At 41.8% G+C, this 21,560-nt stretch overlaps 1 protein-coding gene across 1 annotated transcript in view; it reads right to left on the bottom strand.

The window, feature by feature from the left end:
• DENND3 (DENN domain containing 3) overlaps positions 1-11,433 on the bottom strand; it is a 44,613-nt gene extending 33,180 nt beyond the window's left edge. Inside the window, exons 1-4 of the mRNA XM_040587029.1 lie at positions 11,203-11,433; positions 4,269-4,542; positions 3,414-3,529; positions 2,774-2,904 (exon numbers count right to left, since the gene is read on the bottom strand). Coding sequence (XP_040442963.1) covers positions 2,774-2,904; positions 3,414-3,529; positions 4,269-4,542; positions 11,203-11,286 — 605 coding nt within the window. The 5' untranslated portion in view covers positions 11,287-11,433. The remainder of the gene's footprint in view (positions 1-2,773; positions 2,905-3,413; positions 3,530-4,268; positions 4,543-11,202) is intronic.
• Between the last annotated feature and the right edge of the window lie 10,127 nt (positions 11,434-21,560).

The following is a 21,560-nucleotide window of genomic DNA, read 5'->3' as shown; positions in this document are numbered from 1 at the left end:
CCTCTATAATTATTCACATATCTACAAAACGCTTAAAGCTTAGATGGCAGGTTACTGATAAATCTGAACTCCCCTTTGAAACCAGCACAGATTCAGCTTAAAGGGGAAAGCCATCCATAGTAGTTAGCTTGGACATTAATGCTTTCAATAGCTGTAAAACCCTACTACATATGATCAACCCAGAGATGTTTAATTATGATGTTTAAAATACCCACCAGAGGCAAAGCTTGCATCTCTAGAGAGTTAACTCCACCTGGTTCCTGTCTGCTCTAAACAAACATGAGATCTAGAAACAGCTTTGTAACCTCTGGAATTTTCCATGGTTCTCTTAAATGTTATCCCACTTCTCCCTCAGTGGGCTCTAAAAAATCCATTTGCAAATTGACTGCTTCTCCCAGCTCAGAGATGTCTCACCTTAGAGAAGCAATTACTCATTTATGGATATACCATATAAACCACTGACGAACACCATAACGGTAAAGCTGAATCTACCCTATTTCCCACCAGGTGGAAAGCTCATCTGCAGTGAGCCCTCATACAGACTGAATTGACAGCATAAAAGCATGAGTCCTGTTACAAAGACTGGATATAAACAGCAGAGCACTACAGCTCAGGTATACAGCTGTAAGAGCTACATACGCAGATTAGTGTTTTGAGTTTGAGGCTATAAAACGACAGCAATGAATCAGCTCCTGCAATACCAACAACTGATGCAACTGGCTTAAACATAAGAAGTGGGAAAAGTGACCTGGTCAGGAAAGGAGAAAGGGAAACAAACACTTTCTTTCTATTCTTTTTACAGCTCATCACAATTTCACACTAACCTGTGCCTACATAGTTTCCAACATGTTGAAGTCCCTCACTCACATTAAACCCCTTCACTAACGCTTTGAAAATGGCAGAGCAAGGGTAGGGTGAACACCATGAGTGATGTATTTGCTCATACTTAAGGGCTGCCAGAGTGACTCTTTTCTGCTATCGCAGTTTTTTTGATGGCAACATCTGAATTGCCCAAGAGACACTGCTTTGTTCCTCCAGGGCTCTCTTCAACCATGGAAAAGCCAGGGAAAGCCAGTCAGTGCTCCAAACAGTTCCAAGCCCACAGCACTGGGAAGAAGAGGTGTGTGGGGTGAGGAAATGAGTGCTCAGGTCTCATCCTGTTACGGAGTCAGGTTAGGGGCTAGTGATGCACCTCAGCTAGTGCCCAGAAAGCACACCCTTGCTTGCTCATCTGTTCAACACACCAACCACTGGCAGAACAAGCTGGAAGACTCAAACTCCAACCTAAAACACTAACATCTTTCATCTTCCGTATAAGCAGCAAAGACCTGCAAAAGGAAACCTGACTTCAAATTTGACTCTAGAAAGCTTGACTGGAATTTGGTGAAAAAAACTCTTCTACCTTTGGCCCACAGGCCCACAAGTAAAGATCACCCAGTAATGTCCAGCGTACAGAGACAGGCTCCCCAACACAAGGAGTTTTTAATATGCTTCAGAATGGAAGTTCATGGATTTTAGCAGTTTAAAGCAACACATAACTTCTTTTGAGGTTGAATTACTAAATAATAAGACAGACCCAGATTCACTTATCTTTTAATTCACCTACACTGCAGAGTGTTTAAGTGTTTCTAATCCATGAAGTATTCCGTATCCTAAGATTTTTGCTCCTAGATCTACGACAGGGAAGTACTCACTATACTCCCTCAAATGACTTGGATTATTCAGTTAAAGTGTCATTAACTGCTTATCAATACATATATTCATGTTCTTAGGACATTTATTTGGTGCACTGTAAAGAGGGGTTTGTGCTTTCGAAGTGATTTCCACTAGTGTGGTAAAATTATAGTCAACTCTCTTCCAAAAAAAAAAACCAAAACAAAAACAAATCACCAGCCACCAAAATCTACGAAATCTATTTCCTGCAAGTTAGTATTTTCTACAATAACCTCAAAGAAAACAAAGACAACATCACTAATTTCCTTGATATTTAGAACTTGTGCTTACTGTCTGGTAACATTCACATTACCTTTCTTCTTTTCCTCTCTGTCCTGGTTTTGTCTGGTACAGAGTCAATTTTCTTCCCAGTAGTTGGTACAATGCTGTGTTTTGGATTTAGTATAATAACAACGTTGGTAACACACATAGCACGTTTTCAGTTGTTGCTAAGTACAGTTGATACTAAGTCAAAGACTTTGCAGTTTCTTAGGCCCTGCCAGTAAGAAGGCTGGAGGGCCACAAAAAATTGGGAGGGGACACAGCCAGGACAGCTCAGCCAAACTGGCCAGAGGTATTCCATGCCATGCTTGGTATATTAACCGTGGGGAGTTGGTCAGGGCCTGCTGACTGGTGCTCAGGGACTGGCTGGGCCTTGGTCAGTGGGTGGTGAGCAGTCGTTTTGTGCAGCACTTGGGTTTTTTTCTTCTCTTTGGATTTTACTCTCTCTTTTTCATTACAATTGATGATGATGATGATGTTATTATTTTATTTCAATTATTAAATTGTTCTTACCTCAACCCTAAAGTTTTACCTTTTTCCCGGGATGTTCCTCCCCATCCCACTGGGGGTGGGGAGGAGGGGTGAGCCAGAAGCTGTGTGGTACTTAGTTGCCAGCTGGGATTGAACCACAATACACCCTCCCACACACCTCACACTACTGTAACAGAGAACTAACACCCGCTTTAGTATTATGCAGCTATCCTGACCACATGATGCAAATTCACATATTAAAACCAGCACAGTGACTTTCAGAAGCACACAGCACAGCAAGCCTTACCAAGACAGACAATCCTTGAGGGCATTAAAATATGGATATCTGGATATAACACAAACAGCAAATGGTACAAAACAGACAGGCACCTTCCCAGTCTGCGCAGATTCCCAATGGCCCAGCGAAATACAGCCATCCTGCAAGAAAACTACAGATTATGTATTTATGTTAATCATTAATTTATAGCTCATATTGTCTTGAGAACCATAGAGATATGATACCCAATTCCCTCTAAATTTCCAGGGGATTTGGACGTCTATCTCCCTTAGGCCCTCCAGAAAAATGCCAGCCCACAAAACCTAGACATACGTATTAAAAAGAATTTCAGCACAAAATATATTCAGAAAGAAAACAGGGTACAATCTTCACCAAAAAAAAAAAAAATAAAAGTCGAAGGGACAAAGTCTGCTCCTAAATATTCAAAACTCCTAACTGAAATCCATAACAGTTCCTCCCAATGCAATGCTGTTCCAATGTACTTAATATACAATAACAATATAAAGTACGATTAGTTCGGTACTCCTACTAACATAAAAACATATCTGTTCACTAATTTCATAATTTAAACCTGAAATTATTCTCAAAATGTTTTTTTTTAATGTATCTTTTAATATATTTTAATAAAAGCATGAGTTAAGGAACATACTTGCATAGGCTGGTAATACTGTGCAACAACACCGTATGTTCTGTTACCACAGACATCTGTGAAGACCAGGAAATGAATGTGGTCCTCTTTTGATTCAGAAGTTACATAAAGTCCTCCTGCAATGAAGGCAGAAACCTTTTTTTAACTACATATTTAACTACAGCTGCTTGGAAAGCAATTAATGACAAATACTGCACATTTCCACTTAATTTCAAGAGAAATGTCTCATTTCAAGGGATTAAAATGCATGTATACAGTCCGTTTGATCCAAGGGTTGTTACAAAGGCTGTAGGCTGCACATCACTGAGGAAGAAAAATATTATGTAATTATTCTTCATTTTAAGTGGAAAAATACAATAGATGGATTTTGTTCCCTTTTTTTTTCCTTTCAAGATGTTTGTAAGATCTGCAATAGTGACATGAATATTAAAGTTTCTGCAATTAAACCTGGAGGAAACAGTCACTACCTCAGGTATATCTTCACAGCAAATGAAAAGCGAAAGAGTATTTGGTCATGGGGCGGGGAGGGCGTGGATTTTAAAAGTGTGCATTTCATTCTAACTCAGATTTACCCATAAGGGCTAAAGTGACTTTCAACTTCCCTCTCTTGCAGGTGTTGCAGCTACTACTGCTAATAGATCCGTTTCACATAATGTGGCCATACAGAGTAAGCGCACCCATTCCAGTTAACAGCTGCTTTCATCACTGACCTGCTCACACACAGACACACTTTTTATACTGGGAAAGAGAAAGAGATAGATAAGGTGATCATAAAAAAAAATTAATTGGTTGTACTATGGGTCAACAAATATGTATTAAAACAGTTCTCATTAAAAAGCGTAAACTCTACTGTACCTGGGAAGCATAGCTGTGGCAAACCAATAAGATCAATGTCCTTTGGAACTGCAATGTCTTCAGCGTCAGGTGCTTTCTGCTCCCCATTGAGACTCTTGACGTTTTCAATCTTTGGTCTCTCCTTTTTCTTTCGGAAAGATCGGCGTTTGCTTTTATTCAAGTTATTACCAGCATTAATCACCTGAATATCATCTCTGCTGATAAATGGTGGTACAAATACAGAAAGAACTTCCGGATCAAGAGGAGGAAGACTTTTGGGTTTTCTTTGTGTACCCTATAAAAAAAACAAAACAAACAACCACTAAGTTGACACTCATCCTAATATTTTTTTAAACTAGTTTTAGCCCTGTTTTCTCTCCACCCCTTAAGTTGTGGCTTTAGACTACCTTTTTTTCTTCTTCCTAAATATTTGATTTTTCCTTCTAATTTCTTGCTTCATGTATGTTAACCCATAGGGAATACTCTGGGCATTTTCAGTAGGTAAAGAATCATTCCTCATCATTCAAAATGCACCATATCAGTATTACACCTTTGGCACAAGAAAACTAACAAATATCAAACACTATTTCCTCCTTTGAAATGTAAGCTATACTTAAAATAAACACTGGTAGTAAGCAGAACCAAGCAACAAATACACGAAAACAAAGAAAACCAACTGAACTGCCTAGATAAGCCTTTGTTCATTTTTAGGGAAAGTGACATATTAAGGGAGAATAACTACTACAGGAAAAAAAACACCACCAAGAAAACACATAAGGTTTCACATGACAACTTTTAATTTTGTAAGACAATTAAGAAAGTACAATTAAAAATTACAATCACTGTTACAATAAACACAATTTTAAGACACTGTACAACATGAAGCCATGAAAAAACCTCTGTGTACTGATGACTAAGTGCAACAGGCATCCCAAGAGCATATATAAAATTGCAACATTCTTCAGGAGGCAGCTTTTAAAGTACTACTGCACTGAAACGCCTTGCAGCTTGACTATGAAAGACCTGTGGAGGAAGCAATCAGAAGAGGAGATTTCCTTGTACTTGCAAGCACTTTTTGTATTCTTGACCCTATAGTAGAGACAAGTAGCTGCATTTTCAATTACTTCACTGCTATTTTAATTCTTCCTGCAAGGTCAAAACAGCAAGTAAAAAAAAAAAAAAAAAAAAAAAAAGCCTTGTTTAGTCAACGGATATTTGGAAACAGGAAAGGCAAGCTAACTGTGGCTAAAAAGCTGTTTCATTTTCAACTTTTTGCTAACTAATTCAAAGACAGATGCAGCATACATGCTGCTTTTACCTTCAGACACGATGAATGCATCAGTATTGTATTTAAGGTGTTCCTTCAGAATCAACGCTGGCCTCTCTCATAATTTCCCTGCTTTTTAAAATAGCTACGACATAAAAAGCTCTATTGTTTCACTGAAGCCAATCTTCCTCCATCCAAGTTTTGGAACAGAAAGTCTCAGCTTATTTGTCCTAGTAGATGAGTCCACCAGTAGTCTTCTTCACATTTGAGCATCACAGGAAAAATGCGAAGGAATACTTACCTTCATGATATAGTTGTTACTGTATCATAAGCTCCACCATATTCTATACTAGGATACTCGAAAGAAAGTACTTCAATAAAAATAACAAGTGAAAAAATACTTTTAATAAACACAGAGCCTGAACTAGAAAGAGATTAGAGTGGAAAAGATAAAACTTCAGAAAGTATCCACTGGGATATTCAGAAGACAGGAACTACCTTAAAAAGCTGTCCTGGTTTTGGCTGGGATAATTTTCTTATTAGTAGCTAGTGCAGTGCTGCATTTTGGATTTAGTATGAGAATAATGTTGGTAACCCACTGATGGTTTTAGTTGTTGCTACATAGTGTTTACACGAAGTCAAGGACTTTGCAGTTTCTTAGGCCCTGCCAGCATGAAGGCTGGAGGGGCACAAGAAATAGGGAGGGGGACAGCCAGGACAACTGACCCCAACTAGCCAGAGGGATATTCCATACCATTGGACACCACGCTCGGTATATAAACTGGGTGAGTTGGCCAGGGCCTGTGGATCATTGCTGGGGGACTGGCTGGTCAGTGGGTGGTGAGCAATTATATTGTGTATCACTTGTTTTCTGTTCTCACTTCCCTTTGGATTTTCATTCCTCTCCCTTCTTTTCATTATAACTGTTATTATTATTGTTCTTTTGTTTTTATTTTATCTCAATTAATAAATTGCTCTTACCTCAACGCCAGAGTTTTGCATTCCTCTCCGATTCTCCTTCCCAGCCCTCAGTGAGGGGGGAGTGAGTGAGCAGCTGTGTGGCACTTAATTACCAGCCAAGGTTAAACCACAACAAAAGCACATTACAAACTGGGGTACTCAGTGACAGATCCTGCCATGCTAAAAACTTTGTGTCATTTTCCTTAGCTGGCAGCTGACATCCATATCAAGTGAGTAAACTGGAAAAGCAGATAAATCCAACAGGATCACTCAAAATAACATGCAGCTCAACATTTCAGAAGCAAATGAACAATTATCGATCAGCCCTGAGGCTGTTATGCAAGAAAAACACTGACCTATTCAAACAGTAGCAATCTTAATTTGGCAGATTTGCCCTGCAGAGGTTTCCATACAAAGTTGCTTTGAGAGGGCAATCCCTGACTTACATTGAAGGAATCTCTGTGATACAAGTGCTGGATGACAACCAGCAATTTAATAGCCTCACAGCGTACAAGCTTCTAAAATTGCAGGTCCTTAATGTCTTGAACTACAACAGAGGCATTAAACACCATTTTCCATCAGCCCCCGCCCCAGAGAAAAGCACAGTCAGCATTGTCACTGACCCAGCGACTCAGTCAATCAGCATCCAAGTCGGCTCGTATTAACATCTGCAGCCAAAGTTGTACTTTCTTACACTTTCAGTTCAGAGATAGTGAGCAGGCAGCAACAGAGTAACATTCACTTGTTTCTACTATTCTTTGAGCACTTTGTAGTCTTTGCTTCTACTGTTAATTCTTCATTTCGAAATGCTTCTCCTCTATCGCCTTTTACGATCAAATGTCCTTGCATCATGCATAACCTCTTATAAATACTAATGCCTTTTCTTCCCTGTAATTCTGCAAGATTTCAGAAATCAGGGACATTGGTCCATCCCCATTTACCAATTATGTTCCCATAACAATGATGCCATATAGAACAGACAAGACTTTTTACACTGACCACACTATTTTAGACACAAACAAGAAGTAGTGTGTTGAAACCACAGATTAGAGTGTGATCTCAGCTATTTGGTGTTTCCTTGATCTCATTCTCATCATCACTGAAGAAGTTAATATTGTTTTAAATGCCACGAAAGAACCAGCTTCTTTAAGGAATAACTGGGCAGGGAAAAGTATGAAGGCTTAGAATACTTAGGTTGGAAGAGACCTCTGGAAGTTCTAGTGCAACCCTTTGCTCAAAACAATGGTAACTTTGAAGTTAAATCAGGTTACATTAGGTCTCGTCCAGTCAAGCTTCAGAAACCCCTTAGGCAGGAGATTCTTCCATCCTTGTGCTTCAGCCCTCATATAGTGTAGCTTCTTCTGGTCTCACTGCCATTGGCGTGCAGTTCTCTGGTATCAAGGTACCCAAATGTGGGACAGTATTCCAGATGTGACCTGAAGAGCATTGACTAATAACAATAATAGTAATAATCCCTTCCCTTCACCTACGAGCTATGGTCCTGATGATGTAGGCCATTACACACTCACTTTTCACTGCTGCAGAAATCAGGGCCTCTGGTTGGAAGGGACCTCTTGAGATCACCCAGCCCAACCCCCTGCTAAAGCAGGGTCTCCTAGAGCAGGTTGCACAGAGTCTCATCCAGGTAGGTTTTGAACGTCTCCAGAGAAGGAGACTCCACAGCCTCTCTGGACAGCCTGTTCCAGTGCTCTTTCACCTGCAAACTAAAGAGTTTTTCCTCATATTCAGAAGGAACTTCTTGTGTTGCAGTTTGTGCCCGTTACCCCTTCTCCTCTTGCTGGGCACTACCGTAAAGAGCCCGGCCTCATCCTCTTGACACTTGCATACATTGAAAAGATCCCCTCTCAGTCTTCTCCAGGCTAAAGAGGCCCAGGTCTCTCAGCCTTTTCTCAGAAGGGAGGTGCTCCAGTGTCTCAGAGTGACAGTATCTTGAGAATAGGAACAACTGATGGATGACAGCCCAGAAACTTCAGTTTCATGACCTTCAGTACAAAACTGTATCTCCATCTCTCCCCTCATCATCTGTGTAGCCCTCTGCTGGACCCTCTCCTGTACCACCCTGTCTCTCTAGAACTGGGGAGCCCAGAACTGGACACAGCACCCCAGGTGCAGCCCCACTAGGGCAGAATAGAGGGGGAGGATCACCTACCTCGACCTGCTGGCCACACTCCTCCTGATGCACCCCAGAATCCCATTGGCATTCTTGGCCACACAGGCACGCTGCTGGCTCACAGACAACTTGCTGCCCACCAGAACACTCAGGTCCCTCTCTGCAGAGCTGCCTCCCAGCAGGTCAGCCCCAGCCTGTACCAGTGCATGGGGTTGTTCCTCTCCAGGTGCAGGACCTTACACTGGCCTTTGTTGAACTACATTAGGCTCTTCTCCATCCAGCTCTCTGGCCTATCCAGGTCTTACACCAGAAGGCTATGCTGCCATTCGACCACTTCTCCCAGTTTTGTATCATCAGGAAGCCTGCTGAGGGTACACTCTGTCCCTTCTATCCCTCTGTCCCACAAGCACACACTACTAACTAATGCTCAATTTGGTCACACCTCATTCCTTTCATACAACTTGACAGCCAGGAGGGCGTTACAGAAAAAGAAAAACTATGGTTTGGTGGTTATGTCTGCATTACCAGGGCCAGAAAGCACGATGCAGACACTGTAAGAGACAAGATCTATACCACTGACTGTGGTAGGTAGATACAGAACCCAACAATGGAGCCAACAGGAAGATCTGAGACATCTCACTGATAGTTTGCACATCATACTTGTCATATCAAACCCCAGCTTTATAGCTGAAGATAACTTAGGGGAAAGAAGTTTTATCAAAGATGGCTGTATGATCTTCACTATTGTACATCTCATTCTTACAAAATAACACACTTCCAACACTAAAAAGTAATCTCTAGCTGAAAATAGCAGCCTTTGAGCTCTTAAAATTTAAATCTTAGAGTGACAGTATCCTGGCAATAAGGACAACTGATGTATGACATCCCAGACACTTCAGTTTCATGAGCTTCAGTGCAAAACTTTATCTTTTTTTCCATTGGAATCTCCATTGACAACAGGTCAGTCATACAAGACTTTCCTTTGACAGTGGGTTATATCACAATCCCACTAACTTCATTGACTTTGTTACAGTAAAGTTAAGAACATATTGCAATAAAGTTAAGAATACCAAACACACTTTCAAGACCAAGATCTGAAGCGTTATCAAGATTTTTACTCTGCTGTTTCATCTGTAAATATCATCAGAGGTCCACTACTTTCCATTGAAATGTTCTTATTTTCTTTCAACAAGATCTCTTCTTTCTACATTCACTGAAATTAGACACAAAGATATTCCACTATTTCTTCACATAGATAGTGCTGCAGAAGGAAGAAGAAGCAGACTAAATCTATAAACTTGTCCTGAGACAGCGACTGAAAACCCTGTGGTGTAACAGCTTGCAGGGATGTTACTACAGTTAATACTGTCAAGCATAGGGACTACTTCCCTTTCTGACACTCCATTTTACACCTTCAGCAAAAAAACAATTCAAAACCTGTGGTGCGACCAGAATATTGGAATGGTTTCTGTGTTTGTTGCCAATTATCTTATTTGTTGTTCTTTTTGGTTTTTTTGGAAGCAATGAGATCCAACTGAGCAGACTGGAATGAAAAAGAAATTGCCCTTCTTTTGGGTTTACTATACACACAGGTGCTGAAACAACACACACACATACACCAATTTCAAAAGTCTGGTGGTGACGTTTATGGCAAAACTATTTCTCAAATTTGAATGTATACATGAATGAGATCCTGGAATATGAAGCTCTGCTTAGCTGGTATCACTTAAGAAGCTGACATCAGCAAAAGCCATCTCCTCAGCGAGTTAGCAGCAACAAGTTTAACAAAGACTTCTTTATCTAATGGTATTAGAGCGCACAATCAAATTCAAGTTCAAGCAAGACAACAGCGATCCCTGGGAACAGCTTGGCTTTTCCGCACGTGCTGGCACCACAGCTACTCCCACAGTCAGGCAGCTGATAGGCATCTCACAAAATCATCTGCACATTTTAATAAAGCAAAATCAGGATGAGGCCTTTAATTTTTACCTCACATGTGAAAAGGCTACAGTCATAAACAAATTATAAACCACATATTCAAAGCAGGAACAGACTCATTAACTTCTGCCAGATCTGAGTTGCTCCGGTCCTGCTAAATTCAGAGCACTGAACTCAGGGGTTTAGAGCTGGTTGTTGGCCTAAGGATGCAAGTCACCAGGCTTTATTCCCCTGTCTTTAGCTTTTATCTCCAAGGGATGGCAGGAAATGGTGTATCGTCCCGTAAAGGATATGCATTGTTCAAGCATTTTACTGTTCCTGCTTATATAAAGCCACATCGCATTCTTTGTCTAAGCTCAGATCTTTGAAAAAGCATAATTCCTTAACATCACTACCAAACTACTCCTACTTTGCTGAGGTTCGCCTAGTCAAAACAAGTTTTCTTTAAAGTATTGCAGCCCTACCCGATATATAACAGCAACAACCCAATCGTTTTATTCAAGTCCGCAGGAGGGAGAGGCCCCACTAACCGGCTCTGGCTCGGGCCAGACCTCGGAGCAGAGCACGGCGCTGCCCCACGCAGCAGCCGGGACACCCGGCCGGCGGGCACCGCCAGCCCGCCCGCCCCGCGCCCCCTCACCGCCCCGCGCCCCTCTCACCTGCAGAAGCGCCCTCACCCGCTCCCTAGGCACACCGACCAGCAGGCATATCTCCAGCAGGCCGGAGGGCAGCACGTCCTCCATGGCACAGCGGGGCAGAGGCTGCCAGCACAGCCGGCGGCGGCGGCAGCGACTCCTTCCCGCAGGGCCGCTCGGCCCCTCCCCGCGGGCTGGAGCGGGCTTGGGCGGAGAAGGGAGAGCACCCGCTCCCTCGCCCAGGCAAGCACTCGCACAGCAGCCCTCCCCACCCCGCACGGTAATGCGCGCTTTGATTGGCTGTCTCTCCCGTCGCTCTGATGGGATATAACCAATCAGAATGGTAGCACGTGTGTGCCTCGGCCTCGCGGGCCGGGCGGGGGCGGGGCGTAGCCTGTCACTGCCCGTTGGCGGGCGGGGCGCGAGGTGCCTGAGGTGAGGGCTGAGGAGAGCTGAGGGCATGGGTGCCCCGCCGTCGCACGGCGGCGGGTGCTTGCAGTTAGCCGCACGTAGTCACCCTCTGCTCGCTTCACGCCAGGAGAGCCCCCAGGGAAGGCGCTTACCGACCCAAGGAGTAGTTAATTTTTCTCCTGGCCTGCCACGGGCTGATTTCCCGGTGAGGCTGTTGGCCCAAAGGAGCTGCGGTGCCTCAGGGTTGGCCATCACCGGCACATCAAGAGGTGGGTGAAGTCATGCCTCGTGCTTTGACAAGTGATGTCATTCCCTCTTGTTTGCTCCAGGTGACTCAGCAGGGGTATGTGACTGCTGCTAAATAAGAGTCTTTATCATGGGTCATAGTTTCAATGAACTGTAAGCACACAGCTGATGGCAGACTGGGTGGTGCTCTCACCTCGCGAGCAGCAGGGTTTTCAGTGGAGCTACCTGCACAGCAGAGAAACAACATAGGGGATTCAGGATTTCTTTTTGAGGTGTTTAATCTAAATAGACAATGAGTCACTCTGTATGTATTGGCACTGTAGATCTTCACTGAGAGAAATGTGTTTCCTCTCAGACCAGGGCATAAAGTACCCGAAAATGTAGAGAGCAATTACTCTGAAACTGAAAGTGTGAGACATAGTTTTATCATAGCGACAAACTTTTTTTGCAGGCTAACATTCATGCATTTAAAATGCCAAAATTCCCAGTATAAATGGCTCCAGGCTTTCACAAGTTTGCAATCAGTCCAGGGTTCAGAACAGACTTCTTCAGAAAGTACAGAGAACATCAGAAACACAAGATGTGGTCTTTGTGGGGATGTTATTATCTGTATTTTTGTGGTGTTAAAGCTCAGGATTATATGGCCCCTTTAGAGGAAGTCACAGATGCAGAATGTAGGAAACTATAGCACTGACTAAAAGAAGGAAATTCTTGAAAACCTGGAAGTTCAGGGGTCACTTCTTCAAAGTGATAGAAGATCAGAGGCTCAAAGATTTAGGTTAATAAAGTTGAAGGTCATAAGGGATTGTTAAAATCCTCTTGTTTAGCTTGTGTAGCCCAGGTCACAGAATCAGACTGGTTCCTGTATTAAATTTGTCACTTTTGGCTGACACCATGAATTCCTGCAACAGAGATTACTAACAGTCACTGTTAAAAGTTAGGCATCTCATTTTTAGTTTCACTGTTTAGTTTAGCTTTTTGCCACTGATGATGTTACAGATTTCCTGCTGTTTGAACAGATTCTTTACTATGAAAAGACTTCTTGCAGAATTCAAGATTGTTAATTTCTTTTTAAGACATTATACAATTCATACTTTTTAAATTTCTTTCCTGATCACTTGTGTGTATCTTTTCTCAGCATCTTCAAATGTTTCCAATATTCTTTTTTAATTATGAACACCAGAAATAAGCTTTACTATTGCCGAATATACAGTGGTATGTCACACTGCTATTTCTAACTGATATCCCTACCTAAGTAAATCAGAGAAAGACCCATATCTGAATCATTCAAAAAGGGTGTAAAGTTTAATTGGTTATCGACCATAACCCTGTATGGTTTTCTTAGGTTTATTACTTCCAACATGACAATCCTACCTCTTATATTCATTGGCCAATGATTATGACCTAGCATTTGACCACATTAAAAGGAAATTACAAATGAACTGAGGCTATTAAGCAAATCCAGGTCACACTGTAGTTAATTAATCTGTATCATGATTAGTTTCTGATTTCTCTGCTATCTGCAATGATAAATACTGAATGATTCTTGTTCATAATTAATGTAGCCCTTAAAGCAAAGATACAGTGAAGTTATTATCAGAACAGAACTACAAGATGAAAGGTACTAATGTGGATCTGATAAAATCTCAAAAGCTCTGGAAGTAGGAAACCTGCTATACAGGGTCACTGGTAAGAGACAAAATAATTCACATAGAGAAGAACCTCTTTGTGCTACAAAAAGATTTGTGTAGTTAAATCATTTTTTTCCTAAGAAAAATTGCCAACTGAGGAAGAAATGCCAGCTTTTGTTACGTGTTTTGTTTTTGTAAGACTGCAAATACAGTAAATGTTTGTTTGTTTAACTGTCTGATGTGGTACTTGGCTGCTTAGAGCTATATGCAGAAAAAACACTGATCTTGATATATCCTCAGCATGGATAAGGCTTTATCAGACCTGAGAGCCATATCTGAATAATTAAAGATTTCCTTGACATAGAAATCAAATTCAGCTCCAAATACAGGGTTTTATATTTCAGATAGACTGCCTCTGTTAAGAGGAGAAAATAATTTAACAAGTCATGTGTTTCTTTGATGCAGTCTTGCTTATAAAATATACCCTACCCAATCAGATGAGAAGCCATGAGCTGGCTCTAGTTTAACAAAGCCACCCTCAAAATCCCACACTCATAGATGATATAATACAGCCTTCTGTGTTCAGCCTTACATTTGAAATACATTCCAAAATAATCTCCAAGCTTCTGCCCTCACCTCTTTCAAATTACTGCTGTAAATTAGTAATTGCACATGGAATTTGTCTGACAAGCATGCTGTAGACTGCATGGAAATGGTTGAGTTGCTCTCCATCAAGACTGAAAGGAGCTCTGAGTGACTTGTTGAGTTGTAGATTCCTATGGGATATGGACCAGGTGAAGAGTAGAGTCAGAACCCTGAATTTTAGGACAAACTTTCAGTTGTTTAAGGAATTAGTGAATGGGACCCACTGGGAAACTGCTCTCAAGAAGCTGAAAAGACTTGGCAGCTCTTTAAAGGACATTGTCCTTAGAGACAAGAGCTTTCAACTCCCATCTGTAAGAAATAAAGCAAGGAGGGCAGAAGACTGGCATGGGTCAGTAAGGACTTTCTGCTCCAACTAAAGTGTAAGAAAGAAATGCACAAGCAGTGGAATGAGGAAGAATATGGGACATATTCCCTGAGCAGGAAAGCTAAGGGCACAGTTGGAGCTGCCTTTGCCAAGGGATGCAAAGAATAGTAAGAAGGGCTTCTACAGGCATGTTGGGCAAAAATTGAAAATTACAGAAAGAGTATACACACACACACACACACACAGAGATAAATAAGACAGGAGAACTGGTGAAAACCAACATGGAGAAGGCTGAGGTACTCAACAATATTTTTTTTGCCTCCATTTTCAATCATAATCTCTCTTCCTACATCTCTCAAGCCCCTGAACCTCAAGGCAAAGTGTCGCAGCACTCTCCAAACTCACGCTCTCTCGCTCTCCCATTTTAAGTGAAGATCGGGTTCAAGATCCCCTGTAGAACACACATAAGTCCATGGGAGCCAATGACATGCATCCCAGAGTCCTGAGGGAATGGGCCAATGTAGTTGCCAAGCCACTTTCCCATCATATTTGAAAAGTCATGGCAGTTAGGTGCCCCCAGTCACTGGAAAAAGGGAAACATCATGCCTATTTTTAAAAGGGAGGACCCTGGGAACTACCAACCAGTCAGCCTCACCTCTGTGCCTTGTAAAATGGAGCAGATCCTCCTGAATGACATGTTGAAACATATGGAAGACAGGAGGTAATTAGAGACAGCCGTGATGGCTTTACCAAGGGCAAATTGTGCCTAATTGATCTGGTGACCTTCTATGATGAAGTGGCTGCATCAGTGGACAAGGGAAGAACTACAGATGTCATCTACCTGGACTTCTGTAAGGCTTTGATATGGTCCCATACAGCATTCTTGCCTCTAAATTGGAGAGATTCGGGTTTGATGGATGGGCTGTTAGGCAGATAAAGGATTGGTTGGATGGTTGTATCTGAAGAGTTGCAGTCAATAGCTCAATGTCCAAATGAAATCACTAACAAGCAGGGTCCCTCAAGGGTCCATAATGGAACCAGTATTATTCAATATATTCATCAATGACACAGGCAGTGGGATTGAGTGCATCCTCAGCAAATTTGTGAATGATAGACACCAAGCTGAGTGGTGCAGTTGATTCACTTGAGGGACAGAATGCCAGAATGCCAGCTAGAGGGACCTTGACAGGTTTGAGGAGTGGGCCCATGTGAACTTCATGAAGGTCAGGAAGGCCAAGTGGAAGGTCTTGCACTTGAGTCAGGGCAATCCCCAGTATCAGTACAGACTGGGTAATGAATCAACTGAGAGCAGCCCTGAGGAGAAGGACTTGGGAATACTGGTGGATGAAAGACTGGACAAGAGCTGGCAATGTGCACTTGCAGCCCAGAAAGCCAACTGTATCCTGAGCTGCATGAAAAGCAATGTGGCCAGCAGGTCAAGGGAAGTGATTCTGCCCCTTTACTTCCATGAGACCCCACCTGGAGTACTGTGTCCACCTTAGGGAATCGCAGCACAAGAAAGATATGAACCTGTTAGAGTGGGTCCAGAGGAGAGCTATGGAAATGGTCAGAGGGGTGGAACAGCTCTGCTGTGAAGACAGGCTGGGAGAGTTGGGGTGGTTCAGCCTGGAGAAGAGAAGGCTTCAGGGAGACCTTATTGCAGCCTTTCAACACTTAAAAAGGGGCTATGAGAAAGACAGAGAGAATCTTTTTACCAAGGCCTGCAGTGGTAGGACAAGGGACAATGGTTTTAAACTGAAAGAGGGTAGATTTAGATTGAACATAAGAAAGAATTTATTTTACAATGAGGGTGGTGAGGCACTGGCACCTCACCCAGTTGCCCAGAGAAGTTGTAGATGCCCCATCCCTGGAAGTGTTCAAGGTCAGGCTGGTCAGAGCTTTGAGCAACCTGATCTGGTGAAAGATGTCCCTGCCTGTGGCAGGGAGGTTGGACTAGATGACCTTGAAAGGTTCCTTCCGACCCAAACTGTTCTATGATTCTATTTAGTGAAATGAATCCTATCCCATGTAGTGGTAAAGCCATTCAATATATCTTCATCATAGCATCTTCTCTCACATATATGTAATATTTTATCTTTGGTACCCATAATACAGGACTGAGTCCTCAACCATTAATATGTTCCCCCCTGATGGATATGATAAAACCACCTGATAACAACAGCTCTGCAGTAAATCTAAGAAAGGAAATTGACCTCCAGAAACTCTAGGGCTGTATGCTGTAAAGTCTGTGTGTGACTTAAGGAGTTTCAAAATACTATGATTATTGGGCATGTTCTTTTAGTGCTGATTTATATTCATGCTTGTGCATCATTTCAAATAGTGCTGAGAACTAAATGTAGGCAAACTCAGGACTTCGTCCATGAACTCTTGCAGAGTTTCACCATGATGTGTTTAAGGACTACAGGAATTTCCTTTTGAAACTGAATGTAGACATCACTTGTATTCTGCAGGTTTATTGATACGTTGCTCAGTTCAATATCCTGTCTTTGGCTTACGTTTATGTGTGTTGCACGGTAGTATCTTTAGGTGAGAACTGAAACTCAGGTCACTGCTTTATTCCAGTACCTGGCTCAGAGGAATGTATGTTGCCCAGAGAGATGGGTAGATGCTCCACCCCTGGAAACATTCAAAGTCAGGTTGGAGGGGGCTCTGAGCAACCGGACCTAGTTGAAGATGTCCCTCTTCATTGCAGGGGAGTTGAACTAGTTGACCTTTAAAGGTCTCTTCTAACCCAAACTACTCTATGATTCTATGATTCTGTGATTTCTGTGTCTATGCCAAGCAAGACTGCATAGATATGAAGTCTTTACTCAGTCTGGCAAGAACTGTGTGCTCTAGCCAAAGGGAAGACAGGAAGTACAGCATGATGTGTGCTGTTCTGACATGATTAGACAACTCTGTGCAGTCTAGAAGTCCATCCAAAACCACTGCATCTCAGGATTTTAAACCCTTTGTCTCTAACATCAGTTCTTATTAACAAGGTCATTCATAGGGGGAAGGATTCGTTTTGAACAAAACTCAGGGAGTCAGCTTGACGTATTCTCTCCAGCTTCAACACTTCTCATTTTATATTCCTTCTTCCAGAATAATGAAGCAGGAGAATTTGATGAATCTGCAGATAAAGATCTTTATTGGCAGATATAACATTTATTTCATTGCAGGAAAATACACTTTCTAAATTTACACTGATATTAGCAACCAAGCAATCACTTGGTAACTGATTATGCAAATTGAATCTTGATTTTTAAACTAGGCTCCTGCAGTCTTAAAATTCCTCTCTCAGTGTTTCAGACATTTATTCCCATTCTTAATAATGCTACAGAAACTTACTATGAGAATTCTTCATTGTCACAGGTATCATCCAATTCAGTGCAATGACTTTGACCCCAGTATTGTTCTGTAAAAGGTCACCAGGTTCCGTGTAAATATATCAGAAGGAAATAAGGGGCAGTCTAGGGATCTCTGTGTCTATTAACAGTTCCATTTGCATCTTCTTTCTTTTTTACTTGGCTTGTCTGGTTCGTGCTGCCACCGTTTATGGTATAACAGAACACAAATTTTCTGCAACATTAACTGTCATTTAGCATGCATCTCTTCAATAATACATAGATATGTTTCACTGACATGACAGAAAAATGCTAGCACGAGACCAGTTTTTCAACGTATCGCCAGATTGTATTCTCCACAGCTTGTACCTGCCTGTGTGCTGGAGAACTCAGCTACTGTCTGCGATTTTCTCTGTTCTCAAGCTATGGAAAGTTAGCCCCAGTTCAAACTTATGTAGGGAAATACACCCCTTAAAGCTCAGATCCTTGGGATTTGTCCACCTATGTTGAAGAGCTTTGTCATATTTCTCTGCCACCTCTGAATAAGGCAGTGCAAGTACTAAAAACAAATAGCAGTGAAGTGAGGCATTTCAACCTAGGAGTGCTCTTAAAGTACCTGAGCTAGTAGCTCTTCTCTGCACTACCGCATGCAGTATAGATATATCCTAGAACTGTCAATAGCAGTCTTTTTAAGATGAAAAATTATCAGATGAATATGTTGTTTGCAGAATATTATTTGGATTATATTATGGCTGTAATTAGTTACGTGAATGTCTGCCATCCTTTTAAACATATATACAGATCAAGCCACACTGTGAATGAGGGCAGGATATGGGAGGGAGAGAAGGGTGCCTCACACACAGCTGTGTTTTGTGACCTGATATTTGTGCCCCACCAGGGAGGGAGAGGGTGCTTATGAGGATAATAAAGATTCCTTAGCCCCACTTTCATCCCATAACATAATAGAAGCTTCTGCAAGGACTGTAGGATTACCATATGCAAGACTGGGATAAAGACATTGATAAACCGAAACAAGTTCAGCAGAGAGAGCTACCAAGATGGTTGGGGCTGAAGCACATGCCCGGTGAGGAGGGTCTGAGGCCACAGGGCTGGAGAAGAGATGGCTTCAGGGGAACCAGCAGCATCCCAGCACCTACAGGGAGGTCATCAAGAAGACAGAGCCAGACTCTTTACCAAGGTGCACAGCCAGAGGTGGAGAAACAACAGTCATAAACTAAAACAGGGGAAGTGCAGACTGCATCTAAGGCAAATCGTTTTAATTCTGAGATTAGCTGAGCACTGGAGCAGAGGCCTAGAGATGTGCCATCTCCATCATCAGAGGTTTTCAAGAAGAGGCTGAATAAAGCTGTGAACAAACTGGTCTGATCTGACAGCTGACCCTGCTTTGAGCAGGAGGTTGGACTGGAGATCTCCTGGTGCCCCTTCTAACTTGGACGATTCTGTCATTCTCAGGGGCTCTGTGTACAAATACAGCAAGAGGGTTAAAAATTTTTATATGAAGGAAAAAAAAGTTAGAATTCCAGTCAACCAAGTAAGGAAGATCCTTAGCCAGTTGTACAGTCAATAACCTTTCAATTTAACATGCATAATTTTTTTGTGATAGGATAACTGAGGCCCAAGGAAATAGCTTTGGATGTCAGTGCAACACTTATTCCTCATCATTTCTGTATTTCTGATAAGGAGGCTGGCTGTAGTTTTATTTCTCTGAGAAAAAAAAATCTGTTGAAAGTTCTGGGAGGGAGAAAAAAGCTGAGCTTTTTCACAGCCCCTGCATCTAGACAAGTATAGCACCACTAAGCTGCCAAGTCTTGGCAAAGAACCACACTAATGTGAGTGCTCTGAATATTAGAAACACTTTGCATTGTAGATATTATGAGATATTCCTGAGGCTACAGAAGAGCTTATTCCTAAATCTAATCACTCTAGGGTCATTTTTAGCGGTGTTTTATTTATGTGAGTTGCATAACATGTCCCTCAAACCTGACTTGCTTAACATGACATTTATTATACTTCCAGGTCTTTACCATCTGGCACATTCTCAGGCAGCCAAAGAGATTTTGCAGCTGTTTTTATAGTAGCATTAAGATTTCATAACATTTGTCCTTTTACTGCAGTCCTATAAAAGAAGTGCAGATTCAGAATTACTGAAGTGGAGGGACAAGAGAGAGGAGAGGTCAATTAGTACAGAAAGACAGTCAGATACAGAAAAAATTTCAGGAAGAACAATTTTTGTGTAATAGCTTTTTGTATACATCAGTGTAAGAAACTTTAAAATGCATAAGCAGAGATACCATAATTCATAACCATGAACTGTTTTTTTTAATAAACTTGGTTTTGTCCCTGGAATTTGAAGAATCTCTTGGGTTACTCCACTGTGTTCAGAAAACATCTATCAGCAGTTCATAGCTTGACAAAAGCACAATATAGTACGCTTCACTGGTAATTAATGTTACCTTAGTGAAACACATATTAAAATCCAAACCCTTTCCCTCTTGATCTTTTTCTAGCTGCCCCTACATCACTCTCTTTATGAAAAACCAGCATATGTAAATAAAAATAACTTTGTTACATAAAACCTAGTCTTCTCTAAGCTTGTGAACTGTTTAAATATGATGTTTTTTTATTTTTAAATATTCACATTACTAGGTTGTTGAAGAAGATTAATCCAGGTTTGGATCTAACCAGAATACCAAACAGTTGTATTTTCCATGTAAAATAATTAGCTTCCAAGTGACCTCAGCTTATTCCCAGATAAAATTGCATCAAGAAGAACTGTAGCAAGGCAGCATACAGCAAGTAACCTTTATAACAGTCTAATGTAAACACAAAAATAGGAGAATCCATGGGCTTTAGCCAGTCTGGTTATGTACAGCATGAGACCATTCTAACTTGACAGCATTTCATGTTGATGCTTCTCTTTCTCTAGCAGGCAAGTCAACATCATGGAGCAAGAGCTCATTAACACCCTTTGTAAGCACAGAAGGAACAAGGTGCCTAGAAGCAGTGAGCATGGGTTTAGCAAGGGCAATCATCCCTTACCACCCTGTGTTCCTTTCCTTGATGACTGACTCGGTGGAGGAAAGCAGAATAATGGATGTCATTTACCTTCTCACACGGCATGACACAGTCTCCCATCCTAGCTAAGCTGGGAAGATATGGACTAGATAGGTGAAGCACAGGGTGGTTGAAAACTGTCAGGACCATCAGTTTCAAAGTGTTGGGATGAACAGTTTGAAATCTAACAGCTGGTTATGAGTGGCATTCCTCAATGTTTGATACTGGGGCTAATACTTAGCATCCTCATCATGAATGTGGACAATACAATGAGAGGCATCCTCAGCAGGTGTGTGCATTCCTATATACAGGGGAAGGCTGACGGGCAGAGCTGCCATAAGAGAAGGCTAAGGAGAGATCTAGAGATCTAATTGCCATCTACCTGAAGAGAAGTTATAAAGAAGAGCAACACAAACTCTTCTCAGAGGCACACAGTGGGAGGACAAGAGGCAACAGTTGAAAGTTGCAGCAAGAGATTTCCAGTTGAATATAAGGAAGAAAGTTTTCACCATGAGAATGATTAAGCACTTCAGCAGGTCCCCAGGGAGGCAGTGTAATCTCCTTCTTTAGAGATTTTTGAAACCTGGCTGCATGGCAGCCACATCTGACTTTGAGGTTATTGCTGCTTTGAGCAAAGAGTTGGACTAGAGACCACCAAAGGTCCCTTCTAAACATTTGCCTTTGATTCTATAACTAATTAAG

The sequence above is a fragment of the Falco naumanni genome, chromosome 3 (genome assembly GCF_017639655.2).
Source record: "Falco naumanni isolate bFalNau1 chromosome 3, bFalNau1.pat, whole genome shotgun sequence".
NCBI lineage: Eukaryota > Metazoa > Chordata > Aves > Falconiformes > Falconidae > Falco > Falco naumanni.
The sequence above is the reverse complement of the archived record's forward strand: the minus strand, read 5'-3'. Positions and strand labels throughout refer to the sequence as shown.